The sequence below is a fragment of the Nuphar pumila genome, chromosome 7 (assembly GCF_984573655.1).
Source record: "Nuphar pumila chromosome 7, dmNupPumi1.hap1.1, whole genome shotgun sequence".
NCBI lineage: Eukaryota > Viridiplantae > Streptophyta > Magnoliopsida > Nymphaeales > Nymphaeaceae > Nuphar > Nuphar pumila.
In genome coordinates this window covers 9,594,116-9,620,980 of record NC_143255.1, presented here as the reverse complement: position 1 = coordinate 9,620,980, position 26,865 = coordinate 9,594,116, and the positions used below count along the sequence as shown (strand labels likewise).

The 26,865-nt window shown below is 37.4% G+C and overlaps 1 protein-coding gene and 1 pseudogene across 2 annotated transcripts in view; one reads left to right on the top strand and one right to left on the bottom strand.

Annotated features, from left to right (window-relative positions):
- The first annotated feature begins 1,464 nt into the window (after positions 1 to 1,464).
- On the top strand, positions 1,465 to 3,291 carry LOC149831078 (pentatricopeptide repeat-containing protein CRR2, chloroplastic pseudogene; annotated as a pseudogene).
- Positions 3,292 to 5,262: 1,971 nt separating this feature from the next.
- The window catches only part of LOC149831077 (AP-1 complex subunit gamma-2-like), a 74,657-nt gene continuing 53,054 nt past the window's right edge, over positions 5,263 to 26,865 (bottom strand). For both annotated transcript variants that reach the window (XM_090013652.1, XM_090013653.1), the window contains exons 13-18: positions 25,351 to 25,455; positions 24,965 to 25,242; positions 21,043 to 21,318; positions 20,726 to 20,901; positions 6,087 to 6,191; positions 5,263 to 5,845 (exon numbers count right to left, since the gene is read on the bottom strand). In XM_090013652.1, the coding sequence (XP_089869778.1) occupies positions 5,750 to 5,845; positions 6,087 to 6,191; positions 20,726 to 20,901; positions 21,043 to 21,318; positions 24,965 to 25,242; positions 25,351 to 25,455 (1,036 nt within the window). In that variant the 3' untranslated portion in view covers positions 5,263 to 5,749. The remainder of the gene's footprint in view (positions 5,846 to 6,086; positions 6,192 to 20,725; positions 20,902 to 21,042; positions 21,319 to 24,964; positions 25,243 to 25,350; positions 25,456 to 26,865) is intronic.

Sequence of the window (26,865 nt, the reverse complement as noted above, 5' to 3'; positions counted from 1 at the left end):
CAAAGAAGATTTCGGCAAATTGTGAGGCATTTCAAAGAATAAAACGATCATTTTCCAACATAGATATGCCATTTTGGTGGCATGTCCTGGGTGACACAAGCATACATGCTCGGACATGTGAACATGGGCACTAACATGTACGGCTTATGCTTTAATATTTTAAAGTATTATTTTAATAAAATGTATTTTTAACATTAAAATATCAAAAAATAGTTTTTTATTGATTGAAAAATTAAAAATTTGTGTCCTCGTGTCTTATTTTCTAAAAAAAAAATTGAAGTTGCGAGTTGAACCCATGTCACGTGTCTTTGTTACAGCTTAAAGCATTCAGATTTGGATGTAAAACTTCATATTGAATCTGAAGTAGATTAGTTAACCACATGTCTTACTATACTGATCTGACTACACATTCAAATTCAGTCGGATATCTGACCTACGTAAATCTGAATTATGCACATCTCCAGAGCTGTGAAAAGATTAAGCGAGCACTAAGGCAGACTAGACCAAGTCTCTCATAGTCAAGCCGATAGAAAAACTTCACCTATCAACGGCTTGGTTCAGCAAGACGCAACTCGATTTGTTTCCATAAAATATGCAGTGCAAAGAGTTTGACTTGGCTCAAGTCTCAAGTCCAGTAGTTTAAGTTGGTGATGTATGTTTGCAATGCCCTGTAATTCTTGGATTTTCTCAAAATCCTGTAGCTGTAAATTACAGCCACAACACTTTCTCAAGGTTTGTGAAACATGAGAAAAGTATGATTGTGATCGCCAACTGTAGTTCTTCCAGCCTTGAATCTTATGAAAGTTGATTACAAAATTGATCCCCACTTGTTGCATCCCGTCAACTCGGTGACATTCTCAAGTAGCCCCTACCAGATTAAAGGATCCCTTGTAGGCATTATATTACATAAGTTAATCAATAACTTTTTACATGAAGCAGGTCTTACTGTACCGGCCAAAAACTTCAATAATTTATTCTATTACATAAATAGAACAAAAACAAGCTATTTAGGGGTGCAAATAGATCTGCCTCCATCATGTTGTTTCCTTTAAGTAAAATCTAAATGTGCATTTGGATCATCCGAAGACTTGTGAAATCGCGTTACTTCTGGATTCGAATCAATGCTTTAAGTTGAATTTGGTTCGTATTCGGATCAAAATCCGATCCGGGTGCACTTTTAAGGAACTACAGGATTCAAATTCAAAGACTCCATGCCATTAGGACTATTTGGCATTCCAAGTCATGCATGTTTCCTTTCTCCCTCCACAAAACTCCCTCTTTTTGAATCCCAAGCTTTTGGCTCCTCTCTACTTCCTTCACCACCACCTTTCCACCACCACTTTTCACCGCCACCATCCAACCGCCGCTACCACCATTGAAGCCACCAAATGCCTAAAGCTCAAGCAAGCAACCACCATCATCTGCCAAGCCATCATGGCAAACCAGACCACAACCCTACTAGAGATGGCCATGTATGCCCCTGCTTTCCAAGCTTGCACAGGCATCCCATCCTTCATCAACCAAGGCAAACAGCTCCACGCCCACATGACCCTCCATGGCTTCCGCCCCGACTCCATCGTCGGCGCCCGGCTTGTCGCCATGTACGCGAGCTTCGGCCTTCTCCGCCTTGCCCAACTGGTTTTCGATCGAATTATTGATCCGGCCAGGCTTCCGTTCAACGCGCTGATTCGCGGGTACTCCATTTCTGGGTGCCCATTGAAATCGTTGGAGGTCTATTTTCGAATGCGCGGACAGGGTGTTCTTCCTGATAATTTCACATTCCCCTTTGTGCTCAAGTCATGTGCTGATCTGAATTGGGATTTGGCGGGCAGGTGTGTTCACGAGCAGTGTCTCAGGAGTGGTCTTGAGTGTGATCTCTATGTTGGTACCTCACTGATCGATATGTATGTTAAGTGTGGCGAGATCGACGAAGCACGCCGAGTGTTTGATGGAATGCACCTGAGGGATGTGTCATCCTGGAACGCGCTGATTGCTGGGTATTTCAAGTGTGGGAACGCTGCAGATGCATCCAAGCTTTTCGACGAAATGCCTAAGAGGAATGTGGTTTCATGGACTGCCATGATCTCTGGATTTACTCAGAATGGGCTCGCCGATCAGGCATTGGGTGTTTTCGATGAGATGCAGCGAAGATCAGACATTAAACCAAACTGGGTCACGATAATGAGTGTGCTTCCAGCTTGTGGGCATTCAGCTGCGCTCGAGAAGGGGAAACAGATTCATAATTATGCGAGCAGCATTGGATTGGATTCGCAATTGTCTGTTCAGACCGCGCTCGTCACTATGTATGCCAAGTGCGGAAGCTTGGTGGATGCGCAATATACGTTCGACCAGATACGTAAGAAAGACTTGGTTGCCTGGAACACTATGATCACTGCCTATGCATCTCATGGATGTGGCAAAGAAACAATCATGGCATTTGAAGATATGAAAAGATCTGGGGTGCAGCCTGATGATATCACATTTGTTGGCCTATTATCTTCATGCAGCCATGCTGGGTTAGTGGATGAGGGGTTTGCATATTTTGAATCCATGAGCAAGGAACATCACATACAACCAAGAGTTGAACACTATGCTTGCATGGTCGATCTCCTCAGCCGGGCTGGGCGTTTAGGCGAGGCTAGGGATCTTATCAAAGACATGAAGTTTGAAGCTGGCCCCAGCATCTGGGGTGCGCTTCTCGCAGCATGTCGAGTCCATGGAAATCTAGAGATTGGGGAGGAAGCTGCAAGGCAGCTTTTTGTGTTGGAACCAGAGAACAGTGGAAACTATGTACTCTTATCCAACATGTATGCGCAAGTCGGACGATGGGAGGAGGTGAACGCATTGAGATGTATGCTTAAAGAACAGGGCCTTAAGAAAAGCCCCGGTTGCAGCTGGATTGAGATTAGCAGAGTGGTTCACGTCTTCGTCGGAGGAGATAAATCTCACCCGCAGTCGCCAGAGATATATGCACTGCTGAGAAGTCTGCCTTCAAGGATGAAGGCAGCAGGATATGTTCCTGATACCAGCTATGTGTTGCATGATGTCAGTGAGGAAGAGAAAGAGCAGACTCTTTCAACTCACAGTGAGAAGTTAGCCATTGCTTTTGGACTTATAAACACGAACCCCGGTACCGTGCTTAGAGTAACGAAGAACCTGCGCATCTGCGGTGACTGTCATGTGGCTTCGAAGTTCATTTCAAGAATATATTGCAGAGAAATTATTGTTAGGGATATAAATCGGTTCCATAGATTTAAAGATGGTGTATGTTCTTGTAAAGACTACTGGTGAGCCAAAGAAAAAATCCATTCTTTATAACTTGAGGCATTCTGTTATTTTCACAACCACAGCGGCAAATTTCAGCATTTTGTCAAAAAAAAAACACAAAAAAAAAACTTGAGAAATTGGCTGGCTGAGAGTTTCCAATAAAATTCCCTTAATTTTGTAATTTTTTATTATTATTGTAGTTTTTCTTTGTAAATAATAATTAAATTTGGTTTTTATTTAATGTTTTTTATTTTTATAAAAAATGCGAGAAAAATATAAATGTACAATTTATCACGAGATATTTGGCTGCCACTATTTTCCAAAAAAATGATTTGTCACTATGCTCATACCGCATAACAGTAAATGCAAAACAACCAAAAGAGGAATAATACAATGAAAAGAAAAGGCATTCACTTTTCAAGTGGAAATAGGATTATACATAAGATAATCAACTAAAAGAAAAATGTACCTATTCCAATCGCCTTTCACAAAGTTCAACACTAAAATTATTTTAATATTTGTTAATTATGTATATTTCATTTATGTTTGTAAATAATTTTTAAGAAATTTTCAAAAACACACCTAAAGTTTGGGCATTAATAAAAAGCGCAACTAAGTTTTGGAAAAAATTTAAAAGGTACCTAAATTTTTGCATCATTAACCAAAAACAAACTGCCATCCATTTAACCTTGGTTGTCACCAACCCAAGATGAGTTAAGAGTGGTAATTTACTAGTTAACCCTTCAAAGGCTCCTTCCTTTTTTTAGGTGCATTTTGAAAAACATAGTGTGGAGGGTAAAATGGTAATTTCATATCATATTTAACAGCAACCTTAACAGTATTGAACTCTTAGCCTTTTTAGTTAACCACGATACTTTTAGGTGTTCAAAATTTTCAAAACTTAGTTGTTCTTTTTATTAATGCCCAAACTTTAGGTGCCTCTGAAAATTTCCCATAATTTTTTGATATGTTAATGAGATTTTTTGCACCAAATAATGAGTTTTGTGAGATTGATGAAATGTACTGTAAAATTGTGTGTGTGGGTGCATGCGTGTGTGTGAGAGAGAGAGGTATGGATGGATGACCTTGGTAAGACATTGCTTGGGAAGGGGAAACAGTGTTTCTACAATTAAGTTTTTAGATATGGATGTGTCGTTTCTTATGAGGAATAATGATAAGTGCACGATTCCAATAGAGTTGTCCACTTTTTTTAAATTTTTACTCCAAGAAACTGCCCTAGGCGCAGAGCCCTAGCCACGCTGGCTCAGCCAGACGTAATAAAAATCTCTGTCCATGTCAGCATAAAACTCCGAGGGCTTACCCCTCGACTCCAAGGAGTCACCAAGCTTCAGCTAACACAGGTGGGGATTTGAACCTAGACTGCCTGTCAAACGGTCTAAGCCCCATCCCACTATGCCAAACCCCTTGGGTTTAAAGTTGTCCACATATGCCGGCGTAAGAAAACTTTTTTTCCGATTTAAGAAAACTTTCAATACGAATTTTAGACTGACCCTTCCTCTACTTTCATATATTGTATGACGATTGAAGTTTATTAATTTTTAGGTCATCCATCCGTAGGTCAGCCAGTAATTTTACACATTTTGGTTATTGCAAATGAGAACACATATATTATTTGGAGTATGCCCATTTTGAAAAAAGTTATGATGGGACCTATACTTCCGCCTTCTGAATATTTTGTATAGGTCATCTTTATGCAGCGGATGGCCAAACACCTCAACATTTCTCGAGATGGACACCACACTCATCTCAAGAAATGCCATGATGGGTGGTTGTCAAGCAGGTCGCTGCATGCCGATCATGCAGCCACCATGCATAAAATGTGTGCACATTTTGTATTATAAAATGCACAAAGTAATCCCTTTTAGTCGCTGCTGAAAAACTAGTACAAGGGTGGAAAATCTAAAACAGACGTCTCATTCACGTTAATGACGATCACTTCGCAACCTAGATAAAGCAAAAGAAGCACTCAAGTGATTGCCAATGAGAAAAATCAATCGCCAACAAGATGTGGTACAGTAGGACTACCTCAGCAAGTCGCGAGTCTACAAGCCTTTCTCTGACTTTTGTACAAATTAAAAAAAATAAGAACAAAGATGGAGCAGCAGTATGAATTCAACCTCCCGACGAATAAAAATCATTATCAACTACTATTCCTCATTAACCAGAAATAATGACCACTTAGCATCCAATCATATTCTTTCACCATTCGGATAAGTGGCGGCTCAGTGGTCGCTCAGCTGTTCAACAAATAATGTACACACGCAAGGCAAGAGGCCAGCACCGCGAGCTGGTGGATACCCACAAAAATACCAACCGCTATGATTCATGCTCATGATTCAATAAAGAGATTTAACCTGAAATCACCAACCGGCTGCAGAACCCATTCAGCAGAAGGAAGCTCCTAGAAGCCAACAGTGGGATGAAACCTACAAGGCATTCACTTTCCAAGTAGGCGGCAACACTACAAACCAGGAGGAAAATTGTTGATTTGTCCTTGTTCCAGCATGTCTTGGCCATTCACTTTGTACGCTATTCTTATACGCATAGCGAGAGGTTTCTGGCCACCAGAAGAGATTTTCAGAAAGTGGAAAATAAAAAGCCAAGGGTGCATCAGTGGCAAATCTTTATTCATCTATGACTCCACGAGGAAGAAGAAAAAGGTAAAAACAAATGAAGAAAGTCTATTTCAAATGTGGCATGCCAAAACTCAGGAAATGCTCCCTTGTGTATATTTGCATCCCACATTTATACACAGTACAACAGAAAATATAAAACACCTCGAAAGGGAAAAGTTATACCTGTCCATGTAAGCTATTTGTAACAGTCAAACTTTGTGTGATGGATCCAGTCCCAGCAGCAGGGAGAGCATTACTGCTAGCAGGATCTAAATTAAGTTGAACAAACTGTAAACAGAAAACTGATGTTACAATGTGGTTAATTTAGTGGTTTTGTTTGACAGATATTTTGAGATGAATACTATCACAAAATAAAAGATCATGTGAAAAACAAAAAAAAGAAAAAAAAAGAAAAACAGCCATCTTTTTGTTGAAAGACGATAGTGTTTAACAAACTGTAAACAGAAAACTGATACAATGTGGCTCCTTTAGTGGTTTTATTTGACAGATATTTTGAGATGAATACCATATATCACAAAATATCACGTGGAAAACAAAAAAAGAAAAGACAAACAGCCATCTTTTTGTTGAAAGATGATAGTGTTTGGCCCTGTTAATATACACGACTCTATCTGGTACAGCTATCTTATTTGACCCCAAAATCCACCTTAAGTGACAATGAAATTTTAACTGACCATAATCCTATTCAATAGATACTGTTTGAATTAAACTGCAGTACCAAGCTTCTAGATGTTGAATATGCATCAATAAATTTTCTAAAAAACAAAAAAAAAAAATTATAATGGAAACTGTGTAAGCAGATTGCTTCTACATTTTTCAGCTTCAAACATGATTTGAAGCTGTCGCTCTTTGAGAATATGCATTGCAAACTCAGGATGTGGATACCTACAAGACAATGAATGTTTGAATCAAAGGTTGTTGGGTTGAGGGCACATAGCTCTAAAGTTTCATTTATTTAAAATCTCAACTGAAAAAGGGGGGAAAAAGAAATTAATAGAAGAGTGATTTTACAACTGCATCAGACGCAATCAAATAGCACATACAATATTATAAGATTAAAACTTCAAGAAGGATGGAATCATGATCACATGGGCAGTTGAGGATAAAATCAGTAGGTTTATTGACCAAAATTTCAGTAATGATGAAATATACTAGATATTGCAATGAAATACAAGTGTCAAAAACAATGTCACCAAGTGACTACAAGAAGGCACAAATACATAAGATGTTGCCAATGAACCAAATACTATGTACCACAAAGGGAAAACACCAAACACACACAAAGTTAGAAGAGAGAACTAAAAATATAAGTAACAATATATTAAGAAATGCCTGAAAAAACATTGAGAATGAAAGGGGCATTCACCCCTATTTATACAAAGAATGGGATCCAAGGGGGCTCCCATAAAGTCATTGGGGGGTATCCTAACAGCTCTAATGTGGGCTCCTTTACATTATTTAACTAAATAATAAAAACAAAAAAATAAAAAAGAGACTAAAAATCAACCCTAATGGACGTGTATTTTACATGGAAGAAAAAGACTAAATTGTCTATAGTGGGCATTACAAAAGATAAAAGATAAATAATATATATATATATATGATATACATATATTTTAATACCCTCCCTCAAACTAGCGGTGCGATCAGCAAAAGTTTGCTTAGAAGAAAAGAGAACATAGGGAATGGTAAAGCTTTGGTAAAGAAATTCGCAAGCTGGTACTCTGAAGTGATGCATGAAAGTTCAATATTGTCCCGTAAAAACTCATCTCATAATGTTAGTTCATCTCAATGTGCTTTGTCCGTTCATGAAATGTATGATTGTTAGCAATGTAAATGGCACTTTTGTTGTTGAAGCATATAGCTTCGAAGGAATAGAGATGACAACTCATATTTTTGAGCAAACTTTTTAACCAAACAAAATCAGTTATAGTTGTGGACATTGCCTTATACTCGGCTTCTGTGAAAGATAGAGAAATCTCCTGTTGGTTCTTACATCTTTAAAAAATTAATGATTCTTCAAGAAAAATACAATAACCTGTAGTAGAAATATGATCATTGGGCTTTTCATCCCAACTAAAGTCAGTATAAGCAATTAAATTTGGAGATGAAGAAGATAAGAATAGTCATTTTGTTATAGTTTTCTTCATATATCTGATAATTCGCATGACAACTGCCATGTGAATAGTAGTATGAGTATTTTGAAACTGACGTGCACTCTGTACAACATGAGCAATGTATAGCCTGGTAATAGACAAATATGTTAAAGATTTGATTAATTGACGATAAAGAAGTGGGATCTTCTACAGGAGGTTCATCGTTAGCTCTCATCTTAGTATTGATTACTTCTAAAGTCTCCACTTTTTTTTCGTCAGTCAAGCCAAACTTAGCAATAATGTCCAATATAAGTTTCATTTGAGACAGAATATATCCTCGAGGAGAATATGCAACATTAATCCCTAAAAAAATACCTCAGAAATCCAAGGTCAGACATACCAAAATTGTTTTTAAGAACATTTGTAATAAACTCAATGCCCTTTTTATCATTTTCAGTGATGATCATATCATCAACATATAACAATAAAATAGTCATATGATCGTTTGCATTTTTAACAAAAAGAGCAGCATCAGTATAACAAAAAGTAAAATCACTATCAAGAACAACTTTACTAAAGCGACCATACTAAGCTTTTGGAGCTTGTTTAAAACCATAAAGAGCTTTATTAAGTTTAAGAATTTTTTCTTTCTCAATCTCAAGACCTGGCGGAGGATCCATGCATACTTCTTCACAAATATCCTCATTTAAAAAGGTATTTTTTACGTCTAATTGATAGATAGATCATTGTTTAATATATGCTAAGGCTATTAAAGTTCTTATACTAGTCATCCTAACAACTAGAGCAAAGGTTTCCTCATAATCAATTTTATATTCTTGTGCATACCCTTTAGCAACTAACCTAGCTTTGTATCTTTTTAATGACTCGTTACTCTTAATTTTGACTTTATAAACCCATCTATATTCAATAACCTTTTTTCCTACACGAAGACTTACAATTGTCCAAGGGTTAACTTTGTTGAGTGCTTCTAATTCAAGTTTTATAGCATCAATCCAATGTAGATGTTGTTTGGCTTCTTTAAAGTTGGAAGGCTCGTGATAGGAATGGATATCATTAGACAAGTTCTATAATTTGGAGAAAAAGAATCATACGACACAAATTTTTGAGGTCGACTACTTTTAGAAGATCGCCTAAGTAGGGATTCTTCTACTTGGTCTTTTAAGGAAAAAAATTGTGAATACATGTCAAAAGTGTTTTGATGATCATTTCCCTCTTGCCTAGTATACACATGGACAACTAAGAGGATCCCTTCTATGGCCTTGCCTAATCCGCTTCCTGGACCAGAGATCCTGCACATAGCAATTGGTACGTGAAAAATAGACACTACATCCAAAATCGATTATTTGAGAAACGAAAAAAGATTTTAAGTTAAGTTTTGGAATGATTCTAATTTTTGAAACGTAAAATTCTATGCCTTTACTTAAAACTTTTCAAGGTTTCTCACTCCTTTAACATCTAATCTATGTCACACGGACCCAGCTAGGGAGGCGCCGCACCCGAGTTGACACGCCCAGACACGGGTGCGGCTTAGGACATAGCTCAGACTCGATCAACGCCGAGTCGAACTCGGTCAACGAGTCGAGGCCGAGTCCGTCCTTGTTTTGGACTCGGTCAACATTGTCCGAGTCCAAAAATGTCCATTTGTAGGGTGAAAAACTAAAAAAAATTGATTTTTTTTATATTTTTTATTTAAAAAAATATATAAAAAAGACTGTGTCACAGTGCACAGTGACTGTGTTGTGCACAGTGCACTGTGTTGTGCACAGTCACTGTGACTATGTTGTCTTTGCACTTTTTTTAATATATATATATATATATATATATATATATATATATCCGAGTCCCCGTGTCCAAAAATTTTAAAATCGCGCTGCACCCGTGTCGCACCCGCACCCGCACCCATGTGACATAGCATCTAATGATGTTTTATCGATCATGGAAACAAATGATTTAAAAGAATTAAAGCTTGGTTTGGATAAAAAAGATAAATTTGGAGTCATATAAAATGAGGCACCCGAATCAAGGATCCTTTATGGACATACCAGGAGTTGATGAGATCGTGACACCGAAGGTGGAAGGTGTGGAAGAGTTGTTTCTCATGAATTATTGGAGAGTTTTTGTAAGTTGAGTAATGAAGTCCTTTATGTCTCCATCTTTTCTTTATTCTTCACTTGAATTACTTGGAATATCTCTAACAAAAGCCACCTTCTTTTAAGCTTAAGACAATCGAGTCTAAAATGTCCTAGTTCATTACAATGGTGACAAACAATTTTTCTTCCTCCACCACTGTTATTTTTTCAAAAGTGAGGAGGTTTATATGTCTTCATGTTATTTCCCGGTTTAGATACTGTATAAACCTCATCTAAGTCTTTTTTAAGAGAAGCGAGCTTCTTCTTGGCATAAATCGGCAAAAACTTCACTAAGAGGAGTAGAAGCCCTATGAAAAAGGGATTCTCTTAGTTCAAATTTGACACGAAGCCCATGAATAAACTGAAAAAATCTCTCTCTCTCTCTCTCTATTTGCTCTTGCCTCAAAGCAATAGCACTTTCCTTTGAGGTTCAAGGAAAGCAAATTCATCCTATAGAAGAGATAGAGTACTATAATAGCCTCTAATACTCATCCCCCTGGCTGGGTTCCTCTTATTTTTTCTTGTAAAAAGTGAAAAGATATCGTTATTGGGTCTTGGACCCAAGTTGGGTTTGTGCAGGACCAGACCCGACTTTTGTACTGGATCGGGTCAAGATCCAAATGATATAAGTGTTGTAATTAAGTTTGTTGTTAGAGGGTATTTTCATACCCTAAAACTGTGTATTAATTATATACTCAAAACCCAATACAAATGAAGATACGTTGATTTCCCTTTAACGAGTTTTCCCTGCAGCCTCTTCTCTCAATATTTTGTTCCCTCTTTCCTGCACAGGTGAACGTGGAGATCTCATTTTTCTAACATGGTATCAGAGCGGTGTTGAAGCTGGGCCTTAGATCGTCTTCCAGAAATATCGACCTTCAGTCCTCTCGCCTGTGTGCATCTTCTTCCTACTTTATTTCAATTTCAGTTCTGGTAAGATCGATAATACCTTCTTCTTAACGACATCTCCTCCTTCTCTTCCGTCAGCGTCTCCTCCTTCTCTTCTTTTGTTTTTAGATCTGATTCTCTCGAAATCAGTCTTTTCCTTACCCAAAAGGGATTTTCAAAAAATATTGACCTTCAACTTTTCATTTGGATCTTCTTCTTCTTATTTGGGTTTGGGTTTGTCGACGTGAAGAGACGCAGACTAGTTTCCTTCACTCGATCTCCGTCTGCACGATCCTTTATTTTGAATCTTCTCATATTTCTGTTTCACAATCCTTTCATATTTCTGTTTCACGATCTTACTTAATCTGAAACCATTTCTTCAGATTAAGTGTTGTTTCATGTTTTCAGTCTGAATATTTTACTCTCTGAAACATTCATAACCCTGTTTACTTTCATATTTTACTTCTGTCTCAATATTGTATTGTTTCAGTTTGCATTACTTTTATCTTGAAACATTCATAACCCTGTTTCACGTTTTCACTGAATCTGACATTGATTCAATTTTGATATTTAGTTTCGTTCAATTTTCTTTTTTTGACCATCCCCGTATATAAAAAAAGGGACAGAATATTCGAGTGACTGATTTTGTCCGACCCAGGCATTTCTTCATTTCTCTTTCTTCTTTCCTTTTCCACAATATTTTCAAATGGAGTCATCTTTCCTGCAGTCAGGCCTTTCCTCTAATTTTCTCAGCCAATTGGTATCTGAAAAGCTGAATAATTCCAACTTCTTAACCTGGAAAAGGCAGATTGTTCCTTTTATAAGGAGCCAGGATCTCTCTGGTCATCTGGATGGATCGGTCTCCCCCCCTCCAGAGCTCACTTCGCAGGAAAAGACGGACGATAAAGGAGCGCAATCTATTGTTCTTCTCAAAAATCCAGATTATGTTGCTTGGATAAAAAGAGATCAAGCATTAGTGGCATACATCACCTCAACACTCTCATAGGAAGTTCTTGTAGCTATTCCCAATGATTGTTCAGCCAAAGAGCTATGGGACAAGCTAGTTCAGACATATTCGCAAATCTCTGAAGCGAGAATCGTGTTTCTCAAGCGAGAATTTCAAATGTTAAAGAAAGATTTGATGTCTATTATAGAGTACTTGAATAAAATGAAAGGCATCACAGATCAGCTGGCTATTGTGGGATGTCTCGTCAGTGATAAAGACAAGGTGCAACAGACCTTGAGTGGTTTGGGTCCAGACTATCATGTTTTGACGACATCTTTATTGTCTCCCAGAGCTTCCAAAATTTGAAGATCTTCATGCAAAGCTACTGCAGTATGAAATGACTCTGAAAGGATTTTCTGAGGACGCCCATGTGCATTTAGAAACTCAAGATGTGCTAGCCACAGGGCTGACTTATGGTAGAGGTAGAGGAGGAAATTCCTTTCGAGGAAGGGGAGGACAAGGAAGAAATGCTTTTGGGAGTCATAGTCTTCTTCCAACGCCCAGTATACAGGGACAAAAGCCTATTCCTACTTGCTTCCTATGCAATAAGAAAGGGCATATTAAAGCAAATTGTTGGTTCAACCCTCAAAATAAGGGAAAAACTCCACATACAGAGGTTAAGAGGGATGGAAAAGTAAAAGAGTTGCTATTGGCAGTCTTGGCAGGCTTGAATATGAAACAAAATGATAAAGGCATTTGGTATGTCGACTCCGGAGCAGCGACCCACGTCTCGGGTGATGCGGGTAAAATCTTGAATCTTACTTCTTATGTTGGTAAAAATAGCATAGTCACAAGAGATGGTTCTCATCACTCCATCTCATATATTGGAAATGCCATTGTACTCATATCCAAGTCTTCTCTTAATCTTTCTAATGTTATTCATGCTCCTAATATTCAAAAGAACATTGTTTCTGTCTCAAAACTTGTTGATGATATTAATGCATCAGTTGAATTTACTCTCTCTTCAGTTTATGTCAAGGATCTTCGCACGAGGGAGACATTCGTTGATGGAAAGAGACGAGGCAACATGTACATCATTCAAGAAGATCCCTAATTCTCTGTTCATTCTGACTATTCATCCTTGAAGCCCCATCAGCATCCATCTTTTGTTTCTTCTGAATATGTGTTTGTCATCTCTGAATGTAATAAGTCAACTCTTTGGCATAGTCGTTTGGGTCATTGTGGTCATCATTTTATTGAAAAACTTGTCTCGAATAATTTCATTCCCAAGTCCAGACTGAGTTCAGAAGCCAGTGATAAAAAGTGTCATAGTTTTCATTTATGTAAGAGACGTGTTTTGCCCTTCAATTCAATTAATAAGAGAGCTTTAAGGCCCTTTAAGGTCATATGTTCTGATGTCTGGGGTCCTACCCCAATTGCTTCTGTTTCTAGTAGTAAATATTACCTTATCTTCGTTGATAGTTATTCACGCTATACTTGGATATTTTTCATGAAGCACAAATCAGAAGTTTTTTTATTGTTTCAAAATTTTCATTCTTTTGTCCGAAATCATTTCTCTACCAGCATTCTCAATTTCCAATGTGGTGGAGGTGATTTTTCTTCTAGTGATTTTGTTGGTTTTCTTCAACATAATGGGATAAAGAGAAGAGTGTCTTGCCCACATACACCTCAACAAAATGGGATTGCTGAGATGAAGCATCGACATATTGTTGAAAGTGCGATGAGCATGATGCACGAGAGTAATCTCCCTGTTACCCTATGGACAAAAGCTTTTCACTCCACAGTCCATGTGATAAATCGATTTCCCATGACCATTTTAGAAAATAAGTCACCATTTTTCTCTCTATTTGGCATACAACCCGATTATCATGAATTACGTGTGTTTGGATTTGTTTGCTATATTCACGTTGACAGCTCATTGAGACACAAGTTTTAAGACAAAAACTTCAAGTGCAGCTTTGTGGGATATGCTGAAGACTACAAGGGGTATAGGTGCTATGATCCATTGAGCAAACGTGTCAAAATATCAAGGAATGTCATTTTTGACGAAATAAATTTTGACAATCAGCCTGCTAACTCAAGTTTTCATGTTGCTGACTCAAGTCCGAGTGTTGAGGTGTACTATCCATGGTTAAATTCTGAACTCTTCTTCAATGCTAGGGAAGATTGTCCTATAGATTGCAGTCAGAAGGAGATATGTGAAGAATCAGGAAATACATCCCAACCAGAAGAGGTTATCACACAAAACTTGGAGCCATTAAGATATAAGGGTGTTGTATACACCCAGCGAGAGAAAGAGCCCTCATCCATTCCTTGCACAGGTACGGGTCCTTCTACTCCCGCTCAACAGATGTTGGACATCAGAAGATCCTCCCGGACCCGACATCCGCTTGACAGGTGGGTAAGCTATAAAAACATTTCATTGGATTTTCAATTGTTCCTAATGTCCATAAATAAATAGGATGAGCCTCTCACATTTTATCAAGTTGCAAGTTCTAGAAGATGGGTCGAAGCAATGAATGAAGAAATGGAAGCCTTACATGAATGTGGTACATGGGAGGTTGTGCCTAGACCACTAAATAGAAATGTGGTTGGGTCGAAGTGGGTGTACAAGATAAAATATAAACCAGATGGGAGCATCGAAAGGTATAAAGCTAGACTTGTAGCAAAAGGATTCACACAAGAACAAGGACAGGACTTTGATGAAACTTTCAGTCCTATCGTTAAAATGGGAACCATTCGTATTGTGTTGAGTCTAGCCATTGAACATGGATGGACATTAAGCCAGTTAGATGTAAAAAATATCTTTTTACATGGGGACTTAAAAGAGGAAGTCTATATGGAACAACCCACTGGGTATGCAGAACAAGATGCCAATCAGTATGTATGCAAGCTGAAAAGGGCACTCTATGGATTGAAACAAGCTTTTCGGTCATGGTTCGAGAGTTTTTCGCTAGAAATACAGAAGCACGGTTTCTCTCGATCTCTTTTAGATCACTCATTATTCATCCACAATGAACGAGAGGTCACCACTCTTCTATTGATATACGTAGATGATATCATTATCAAGGGAACTGTAGAAATCATATTGAGGAAATAAAAAAGTTATTAAATCAGAGATTCAAAATGAAAGATCTGGGAGAACTGCGATACTTTCTTGGGGTGGAAGTTGATAAGACATGTGATACACTTACTCTTACTCAACACAAATACACGATGGATATTCTTAGTAGGGCAGGCCTGAAAGATTGTAAGCCATTGGCAACTCCAAGTATCATCCATCAGAAATTGAGTTCTAAAGACAGGGATTTATATGGAGATCCCACTAGGTATCGCAACATAGTTGGCATGTTGCAATACCTGACCTATACTAGACCCGACATAGTGCATTCGGTTAATCAGGCATCTCAATTTATGCATGAACCTCATACACCGAACATGGAGGCAATTAAGTGAATATTTTGTTATCTGAAGGGTACAGTTGGTGATGGGCTGATGTACAAGAAAAGTGAATTAAATCCAGGTGGCAATGAAATCATTATTTGTGCTTATGCTGATTGGGCGGGTGACCCAGATGAACGACGATCAGTATCTGGTTATTGTAGTTTCATTGGATCGAACATGGTCTCTTGGAGTAATAGAAAGCAAAAGGCGGTTGCTAGGTCGAGTACTGAGACTGAATACAGATCGATGGTTGTTGCCACTGTCGAGGCTACATGGATAAGACATCTCAAACAGAGATGGGAGAACCGATTACTCGATCACTTCTATTGTGTGATAATCAAAGTGCCATCAATATGTCATTTAATCACATCCATTATAGTCGAGCAAAGCATATTGAGATAGATCAACATTTTGTCAGGAAAAAGGTTAAAGAAAAGGAGATTGAGCCTATGTTTGTGCGAACTGAAGAGCAAGTTGCGGATATTTTCACCAAAGGGCCACAAAGGACAGATTTTGGTTTCTGAAAGGCAAGTTGCACATGGTCCACAACCATGCACAACTTGAGGGAGGCTGAAAAGATATCGTTATTGGGTCTTGGACCCAAGTTGGGTCTATGCAGGACCAGACCCGACTTCTGTACTGGATCGAGTCAAGATCCAAATGATATAAGTGTTGTAATTAAGTTTGTTGTTAGAGGGTATTTTCGTACCCTAAAATTGTGCATTAGTTATATACTCAAAACCTAATACAAATGAAGATACGTTGATTTTCCTTTAACGAGTTTTCCCTGCAGCCTCTTCTCTCAATATTTCGTTCCCTCTTTCCTGCACAGGTGAATGTGGAGATCTCCTTTTTCTAACAAAAAGAAATGCCTAACAAGATCCTTTTGAATATACATACATTTCATCAAGAACCAAGCTTTATTTGCCTTTTTAAATTTTGCTAAATTAGCACAAATTTTGAGTTTCACGTTATTAACAAATCATGCCAATATTTTGGCATGCTCACTTTCCCAATCTTCAACTTTGGATTGGTATTCTTCGACAGCTTTAATTTTTTCTTCCTTACCCAAAGCTTTTTCTTCATTCCCTTCTTTCTTGGTGAGCTTTAACTGTAAATCTGAAATGATGTCACATACATATCTCCAAAGTTTCTTGCTTTAAAGGTTGTTTTCTAGAGTGATCACCCACATTCTATAGTTGGTCTCATTCAATTTGAATGAGAGGTCAATCTTTGCATCTTTGTGGGCCATTGCGTAAGAGTTGAAGAAGAACAAGAGTATGAAGCTTAATCACATTCAAATACAAAAGAAAGAAATCCCAAGAGTGTTCAAACACCTAGGTGGCTCTGATACCATGTAATAAAATATAAGTGTCAAAAACAATGTCACAAAGTGACTACAAGAAGGCACAAATACATAAGCAAGATGTCACTAATGAACCAACTATAATATGCCACAAAGGGCAAACACCAAACACACGCAAAGTGAGAAGAAAGAACTAAAAATATAAGTAACAAACTAACAATGTATTAAGAAATGCTTGAAAAAACATCGAGAATGGAGGGGGCATTCACCTCTATTTATACAAAGAATGGGACCCAAGGGGGCTCCCATAGAGTCATTGTTTAACTTAATAATAAAAACAGTGGGGCTCACCTTTGTGACCATTGGGAGGTATCCAAACGGCTCTAATGTGGGTCCCTTTACATTTTTAACTAAATAATAAAAACAAAAAATAAGAAAAATAAAAAAGAGACTTAAAAACAACCTTAATCGACACGTGTATTTCACATGGAAGGAAAAGACTAAATTGCCCCCTAGTGGGCATTACAAAAGACAAAAGGAAAATAATATATATATGGTATACATATATTTTAACGGATATATTGTTCATGACCATAGTAAACCTCAACCGGATTATTCAGGCTCACTTATGACATTTGAGTCTAGCCTGCATGAGCACCAACTTTATTTCCACATCTTAGGCCACGCGGATATAGATCCAGGAATAAGGCAATCAGATTAGACGAAGTGCAGAATGATTCCATATATCAAAAGTCCGAGAGCACCATTCTATGCATGCTGAAGTGGTAGAGAATGTAAACTCATCAAGTCATCAGTTTTCAACTATCTATGTGTCATCTAAGTTGGTCTGCAGTATCATTTTGTGGATGACCATCGTTTATCATAGAGACATTACATCAGCACAGAACCCACCTTATTTCAAATTTCAATCAATTTGAGTCAAAATATTTCTCATCTTCCCTAACAGCAAATTTTGAGCTTAATGATGCACATCACACACCTTTTAACCCCATGTTCCTTGACTTGGGGAATCCAGAACTGCAGTTATATTTGTGCATTAGACGAGAATCACGCTTAGGGTCTGACCAACCAAATTTAAGAGCAGCAATAGCAGTTTTCCTGGTTAGATACCTCTACTATGTCTAGAAATTTTCCCATACTTGACATTTATATGAACTACTTAGGAGGACAAGGAAATGCACAACCAAATCCATTCTCTCCATCTCATGCCAATCCTCTTTCTTCTCTAGGATGAGAAAAGAGGGGAAAAAAGGCAGTGAGAGTCTGCAATATCACACCTTTATGAACATGTCACCTATATCATTCACAGCAATTTCTAGCCAGGGGTTTTCTCAGAGAGATTTTAAATAAGTGGTTTTTCTCAGGAAAATTTCAAAAAAATCTTGAAAGCTTTAAAAATTAAAAAATAAAAAGTAAATAAATAAGCTAAGAAAATAATAGGTTTTGTATTATTTTTCTTGCAAAAATATAAGGAAATAAGTTTGAATAGTTTCTAAAATAAAGAGAAAAACAAAAAATGGTCTTAAAATATATAAGAATAAGATTTTTTTCAAAAATATCCCAAAAATATCATGACAATATATAGATTTTTTATTTCTGGTGATATTTTGAAAATATCACGATATTTTTCCAATATTATCCACTTACCTTAAATTGTTGATAATATTGTTATATTTTCAAAATATCAATGATATCAGTAACTATGATATGTAAGTGTTAAGCAATGGGCCTAGCTAAACTCACCTAGTGCATAGGCGTCAATTTGAAGAGCAAAACATAAAACATCTTTGACAAAACATAATTGTATGTGCATGTGTGAGAATAGCAGCAGGGACAGATGTCCTTTTTCTGTTGGTTCTGTACATATTTATGCATAGGTCATAAGGGTCTTTTCGTCATTTTTCTTATTTTATCTATTGTAACCCAAATAAATGGTATTATTATGTATCCTTATGTATTCTTTTGGTAAATAAAATGCAGCTACAGTGACACCGATTTTGTGAGGTCTCTTCCCATCTTCTTTTACATTGTTTTGATTGAGATAGTATCAACGCCAAGGATATTGAGAAGGGCCATTTTTGAGTTGGAGATGTCTGAAGATAGTGTTGGTGGAGGGCTGTAAAATCGACCAGAGAAGACGACTCTTTGCTGGGTGAAAGGATGTTGTTGACTTCACCCAACTAAGAACGATTAAGAGTTTCTTCAAATAACTTTTTCTAGTCTTTTGCATCAATTAGAGCATCAGAAAATAGGATTCTAAGAAGAAATCACAAGTGATTTCCATCTGTATTGAGAGACAAAGTTTTCAAGATTTTTCTGCTGATTCTAGGAAAAATAGGACCTGATTGGAATTTTTGGGATTTAATCATTTTTTAGAGTTTTTGATGCCTAACTTTGATTCTACTTGGATCAAAAAACTTGCTGGAAGGGTGGTTTGAACAAATGTCCGTCCATTTGCGAGTTTTGAAGCATTTCATGAAGGTTAAGAAGGGGCAGTTTGGAGATTTTTGTGTGCAGTCGAGTAACACTGCTGAAATTAGTATGTAATTTGCATAAAAATATCTAGTGCTTGTGACAAAAAAGAGAAAAGTGACAGTACAACTTATTCATATAAAGTTGGATGGAACAATTGTGTGTTTTGGGCCAAGTTTATGAAGGCAGTGGTTGAAGGGAAAGGATGTGGCACTTCCCAGATAGGACAGAACCTAGACAGAAGGTAGCAAAAGCTGGGTATGATGATTGAAAGATCAATAATGCAAGTATTGATTTGTTGGATCAAATGAGTAGGAAGTACCATTAATTTAGCAAAGTCTGAACTGAAGACACCACAGATGCAGATGCATGGAACTTCTTGAGACAAGTGTTCAAGCAAGCTAGTTGGGCAAGGAAGTATCAATTTGTTCAGGAGTTAAGGTCATTAAGATAAGAAAGCAATTGCATACAAGCTTTCTACATGGACATACAATAGTTATATAAAAGACAGAAAAAATCTTAATGAAACATTTTCTTCACAGTTGTGAACAAACTACTCAAATAATCCCAGTCCATAAAAAGAACATTAAATACCAACATATATCGTGTGAAGATTAGGAATAATTCAAGGCTAAATAGATTAGAAATTGTGAGATAAAAATGTCTCACCGGTTGCAAGTGTAATGAAATATGCGGAAAAGCAAAGAGTGCATTAAGCACTTACAACATCCACTAATGAACAAACAAAAGGGCTAACACCCAAACCCACAAGAGACAACACAACATAAAAATATAAATGTCTCTTATTGAAAAGAGAGAGAGCTCTCAAGAGTGAAAAATACAAGAGGGGTTCACCCCTATTTATACACAAAAAGAAGGGGAGGAGGAGTGGCCTTATGGCCTTAAAAGAAGAGCCACCTAGGGGCTCCCATGGAGTCGTTGGGAGCCCCCAACGGTCACATCCCATGGAGTCGTTGGGGGCCCCATCGACTCCATGGTGGGGCCCCTTTTAGGTGGGCAAAAATATAAAAAATAAAAAGTAAAAAAAGAAAAAAGAATTTACAAAAAATAAAGAAAAGAAACAAGTACCCCTATCGGGTACTTGTGAAATGACTAAAATACCCCTATCGGGTATTTTAGATAATACATATATATGTAAATAAACATATACATATATATGAATTACATATATTTTAACAGCAAGGACTTGTCAATTCCAGGATCTATCAGAAACAATTTTATAAATCAATGAACAAACAAGTAAACAGAGACAAAAAAAAACACATACATACATATGTACATACACAAAAAACACAAAGCCAGAGATTGCTCAAATTCGTCCAATAATATATGATAGAATATTGCAAGAAAATAGTTAGCAAACTAAGAAATAATCGAAAATAGAAGATCAATTGAAAGAACAAAAAGTTGTCATAAAACTGTCTTACAAAATCTACCTTTGGGACAGCTGCCTGAAAGATAAAATCAGTGTATGAACTGGATGCATTATTTGTAAAGGTAGCCAGGATTGATGTTGTAGATGGTTTGTCCGTCTGTTTACTAAAGCTAAACAGCACCTTTAGTGAATTACTCTGAAGTGCAACAATAGTTGGAAATGTTGGCACAGCATCCCCTGTAGGTGGACAAGAGAGAGAAGAGTAAAATGTCGTAACATATATAATCCTCACTGGTGTTGCCAAGCTAAACCTATACAGTGAGCATCCAAAGATTAAAAAAAAGAAAATGAAAGAAAGAAGCGTTTGTGACTTCATACCAGGTGTAGACTGAACATAGGCAAAGTCATCCAGCAAATTTTGCATAGGAGAATTTCCCTGTGGTTTTATGTCCTTAGTCGGTTCTAGCGTGGTTCCCAAGGTTTGTAGTTTAATAGGAGAAGTCAGAGAAGAGAGTGGAGAAGGTGCTCCTAATGGGTCAATAGGCATATTCCCATCATGGGTTCCAGGTGATGAATTATTTTGTGGAGTAACAGTTCCAATTGACAACAGATCAAGCAGGATATCCGTACCACCTTTTTGTGCATTGTTTATACCTACAGACAAGAATGAGATGAAAAAAGAAATTACTCAGTTGATTTCATTAACAACCGCACCAACAAACTTTACAGAGAATGGATCACGTGTGTGTCAGCACAAAAATCTCAGATCAGTACTTCAAATCACAAAGGAGATGGAACTAGTGAAGACTGCAACAAATGCCCACATGAAAAATAAAACCACTTATTACACAGTGAAACTTCAGACCCTTGTAAATCCAAAATGTTCCAGAGCCATTAAAGAACATAACAAGCGATGTCACATGGATAGTCCGTTTTAACCAGTGTTGTGAATATCGTATCATACGATACGATATATCGTAGTATTGGAAGGAGAACCGATACGATTTGAGGCATATATTGTATTTGATACGATTATCAAATCCGATTATCGTATTGATACGATTACTGTACCGATACAAAATATATTGTACGATGGTGTATTGTACCGTATCATATGATACATCCTGTATCATACAAGTTGAGCACTGTTTTGTTTTTAACTTTTTCGGCATCGGAAAAGTGACGACCGGCCACTTATGGGGGTCATTCTTTAGCCCTCAAGGGTCATTTAGACCCCGTTTTTGCATGTTCTCCCTCCCCAAACACCTTTTCTAAGCCTACCACTCTATTTTGAGATCAAAACCAGAGTTACCGGAAGCCCCTAGGGTAAAGGGGAAGCCCGCTTCGGAAGCGCGAAACGACGCGCTTCCGAAGCGTGAGGGGAAGCGTCCCCCTTTTTTGGGAAGCGCGTTTCCCTTTTATGGGAAACGCGCTTCCCATTTATGGGAAGCACGCTTCCCCCACGCTTCCCCCACGCTTCCCCCTCGCTTCCCCATTTTTTTCACTTTTTTCGCTTCCCCCTCGCTTCCGGTTCGCTTCCTAGGTCACTTCCGGTTCGCTTCCTAGGTCGCTTCCGAGACGGTTCATAATTTTCTTCTAAGTGGTCCCACGCTTCCCCGCTTCCTACATTTTTGAAAGTGCCTCGCTTCCCGTATCGCTTCCCGCTCCCGCTTCCTCAACTGGCAACTCTGATCAAAACCACCTTAAAAATAGAGGCTTTTGCTAAATCTGAGCCCTAGAAGTGTGGTTTACCTCAAATCTCACTCATTTGCATCCTACCCAACCTTTTTTCCTTGGCTTCTAACCTTCAAAACCAAACCCCAAAGTCCCTCTTTTACGCTACAACCCCTCATCTTCATCCTACACACTCATTTTTTGGCTTCTAACCCTCAAAACTGAGTCATAGTGGTGTGATTTACCTTAAATCCACCCATTTTCATCCTACATATACATTTTTGTAACTTCTAACCCTCAAAATCGAACACTAGGGGTTTGATTTGTGTGACATTGAAGTTGGAAGTGAGTTTCAAGCATCAAACCCAAGGGTAAGTTTATTTCTTTTGATATTTTAATTCATTTTTTTATTTGCATTTAGCCATTTATTTTAGTCCTAAATGTGTTGTTCATCTTAGTTTTTTTTTCATCTTAAATCACCTGTTTTTGTATTTAAATATCCAAAATGATGCCCTAAAGGTCGATGGACGGCAGAGATTGTAGCTCGAATGATCCTGCGTGGAAATATTGCAAAACAGTGGATTTAGGGACACTTTTAAAAGGGATAGTAAAATGTAACTTTTATACTTTTGTAATGGATGGTAGATTGTATAGATTTAAACACATCGTAGGGCATCGCAATTTCACTGTACAATTATTTACTAATTGTATTTTCTCTAATATTCATATCCAACTTCTTACAAGTCTTATAGAAGATAATAAGCAAAAGACACGAGTATATGCAGCATTCATTGGAGAAAATTTGTCAAAAGTTATTCTTGATTGAGAAGATGAAGATGAACCATCAACATCTCAAGCTAGTGAACGCTTAGGTTGTAACAAACGAAGAAAATCATTGAGATGATATATATATATATATATATATTGGATCTTTAGTTGGTAACTTGGTAACCTTGTATGACCTTCCTTGGTCCTATCTGTTATGTAAAGTTGTAAACCTTTTGACTTTGGTCTGCACTGATATTTTCTTTTAAGTTTACTTATTTGATTCAAAAAGGATTTCGGCATGCAAATGCCTTTATGAAAAAGGTATCATGTGTCCACATGAACACGGCCAAGAATCACCAAGGCCTTTGCACCTTGAGGTTGACCTGAAACACTATGTCTTCGTAGGCCATCAGGCGTGGACGAACCAGATGCTCTACGAGTCCACCACCATTATGTAGGCCATCAGGGGTGTCCTTATGTATTGATCCATATGCATCTGGTCCAGATGTCATGTTTCTTGAACATATGCATGGATGTCAAATGGAAAATTTTATGATGTATTACATAAGATGGTCGATGCTAGCTGGTGTTACATAGATGCCTATGTAGGATAATGAAATATATGCATTTTTTGTCAATAGGAGCCATCCAGGAAGGCACTATGTCACAGAGAATAGTGCACAAGAGGACATGTGATACAAGTTCGACTCACAAGTTCAAAAGTTCTTATGAAAATAGGACACGACAGGGAAATTTTTAATCTTTTAATCAATAAAACATTTTTTGATAATTTGATAGTTAAAAATGCATGTTTTTATTAAAAAAATATAAAAAAGTATTAAAATATACTAAAAAATAATTGAAATAATGCCGTACATGTCAGTGTCCATGTCTGATCGTGTCATTGGGAACAGGCATCCCTGTGACATACGCATGCAAATTCTTAATGTATACAACCCGCATGAACCCTTCATTCCAAAGGAGTGATTAATAATTAGATGCTAGTCTAGTCCATGTTACATGCTGTGAAGAATTTGTTTCCAAACAAGATAAGGGATCAAGAGGAACTGAAACCCAGAATCCTTAATTGAGTTCCTAGTGCTTCCAAACGAAAAACAAAATCCACATTTTCCTTCAAAACCAATTCCCTTGAATTCCTGTAATTTGATTTTACCTAACTCCATTCATATCCCTCCAAATACCTCCTCCCAAACACAGTCTTGCTTTCCTTTGAGGTTAAAGAAGTTTATCTTCTTCTCTCCTTCACTGATGTTTTCACATCTTGAGGATTCATAGGGTTCATTGCTCTTGATATTAATGGATGGGCCACCTTGCTGCAGAAACTAACACCTTGGCTGCAATCCTACAACCAGACACAAGCCATTTCTCCTTGAAGACTAACCAGGTTTCAATCACTTCTCTTCTAGCCATCAATAAATAGGAAAATCTTGAATCCAAACAACAAACCTGAATTTGTTAAAACCTTTTATGGAAATATTCTACATTGAATAGTAAATGATTTGTGGACAAAGTCTTAGCATATCCAAGAGTATGGAAATTTTCAACCTTGAATGGTAAATGATTTATGGGCAAGGGTCTTATCATATTCAAGAGTAAAACTAAAATTGAAAAAATGTTGACATGCAAGTGAAATACCATGGTGTGAATGGTTTCAAAACCCAAAAGTTCAAACTGGCACCTCATCAGAAGAAATGATAATGATAACATTAATGATGATGATAATAATAATAATGAGTAGTTACTCTGGCAAGAGTTGAAAAAAAAATGATATTTTTGAATCACAAGGGAATATTTGATGTGTGTGGTCTACTAGCAAGGAAAACAAAGTAGCAGGAACCTGATGATGGTGAACTGCCTGACAAATCAACACCAAGAAGATCAGAGAGGAAGTCTTCTGCAAGTGCACTAGGAGAAGGAACAATATCTGAGTCAAGATCAAGTAGATCAACGAGAGGTGCCACAGGGGGCTTGCTAAGACCATTTGGAAGGTTCAGTGATGTTCCTTTTGATGATGCCTTGTTAGCATTATCAGATGACAATGACACAGGCAAACCTTTCCGTTTTCCATTGAAAATAGCCTCATCAAGAACAGGCATCCGTTCTACCAAAGAAGGCCTGCAATGTCATGAACCACACCCTTTATCCAGAAATTGACTACAAATATCCGTCCCTTAGAAGTATACAATTCCATAGATATTTAGGCATAACAAGAGGAAAACAAACTTGATATTTTGATGCTTGTGAATGATAGAGCTGAATTCAATAGATCTTTGCTGTAACTCCAGCACAAGGTTTCCTTTTTGCTGCACAACAATCTCTTCTATCCTCCTGCTCAAAAAGCCACAAAATGTTACAAATAAACAATGTGTCATACATTATGTTTAACAAAGAGCTATACAGCACATAAAGCAATCACACTTACAAAAACTATAAAAACAGTGTCAAATATTGTGAAAATGAAGAATAAGGGGAAAATTCAAATTTTAGCCGAGAGATTAACTCAAAATGCAGGTAGAGATTCCAGAGATCTCACAGGATCTGTTCACTTAAAAGGATTGATGCTATGTAAAATGGACTCTTCTAACAGGGCAACACACGTGTAACGCAACCACACTGATGCGGGTGCAACACTTGGACACAGCTTCCTTTGTGTCATGTGAAGTCAACCACACTGAGGTCCATTTCTGTTCAAAAGTGGATTTGGTTAACCGTAACCAAGTCCAGTTATATACATATAAATATATATAGAGAGAGAGAGAGGTGAAAGCTGCTAAACACTTTTCTAGCTAATTCCCCAGCTAACTGGGCGTTCGAAGGGTTTTTCCATGTTTTCCTTAAATATGACCGTATAGATGTGTTTTACATTGATTTTATAGGAATCAGCTCTTGGATCCACCGATTCTGATCTGATATGAAGGTATGAGTGGTTAGCAGCTCTCTCTCTCTCTCATAACTTCTTCTTCTTCTCTTTTTTTTTTCGCCTCACACTACAGGCTGGCACCTTGAGGCATAGAGGGCCTCGCCTCAAGGCAAGGCGCGCCTTTTGCGCCTGAAGGTGCATTTCTTTACAAGAAGACTTTATGACATATAGGCATGTTTTTCAAAACGTGAAAAATCGATGGCTCGCAATGCATTTAAAACTTTACAATACAAGGTATTGTGGGTCGTTGATTTTTAGTGCTTTAAAAAATGCATCCAAACATAAAAAATCATAATCCAAAACATGCCGCTCACTAAATGAATCATAAAAATCCAATATATAAAGTCTGATAGATGAAAAAAACGATCGTTAGAGAAGAAACATTGTTGATTATCGGTTGTAGATTTTGGACCTTCCTTTGGTTGGACGTTCCCCCTTCCCTATATATATATATATATATATATATATATATATATATATATATATATATATATATATATATATATATATCAATGTTGTATCATATTGTACGATACATATTGTTATTATGGGAAAAAATGATACGATACGCACTCGTATCGCGATACGAGTGTGTATCATATATGTATTGTGTGCATTATACGGTACAACCTTGTATTGTACTGTATCGTACGATACAACACCTTCGACTCACTTTAAAAATGGCCAAATTGTTTTTTTTTTAGTTTTATTGACCACTTGAAAGTTATCTTCCTCATTTGTGTAGAGGTCATTAGAGGAGTATTCACGCATCATAGGAGTTGTGAGAGAGAATTGAGACCGATCTGTGCGCAAGTGAG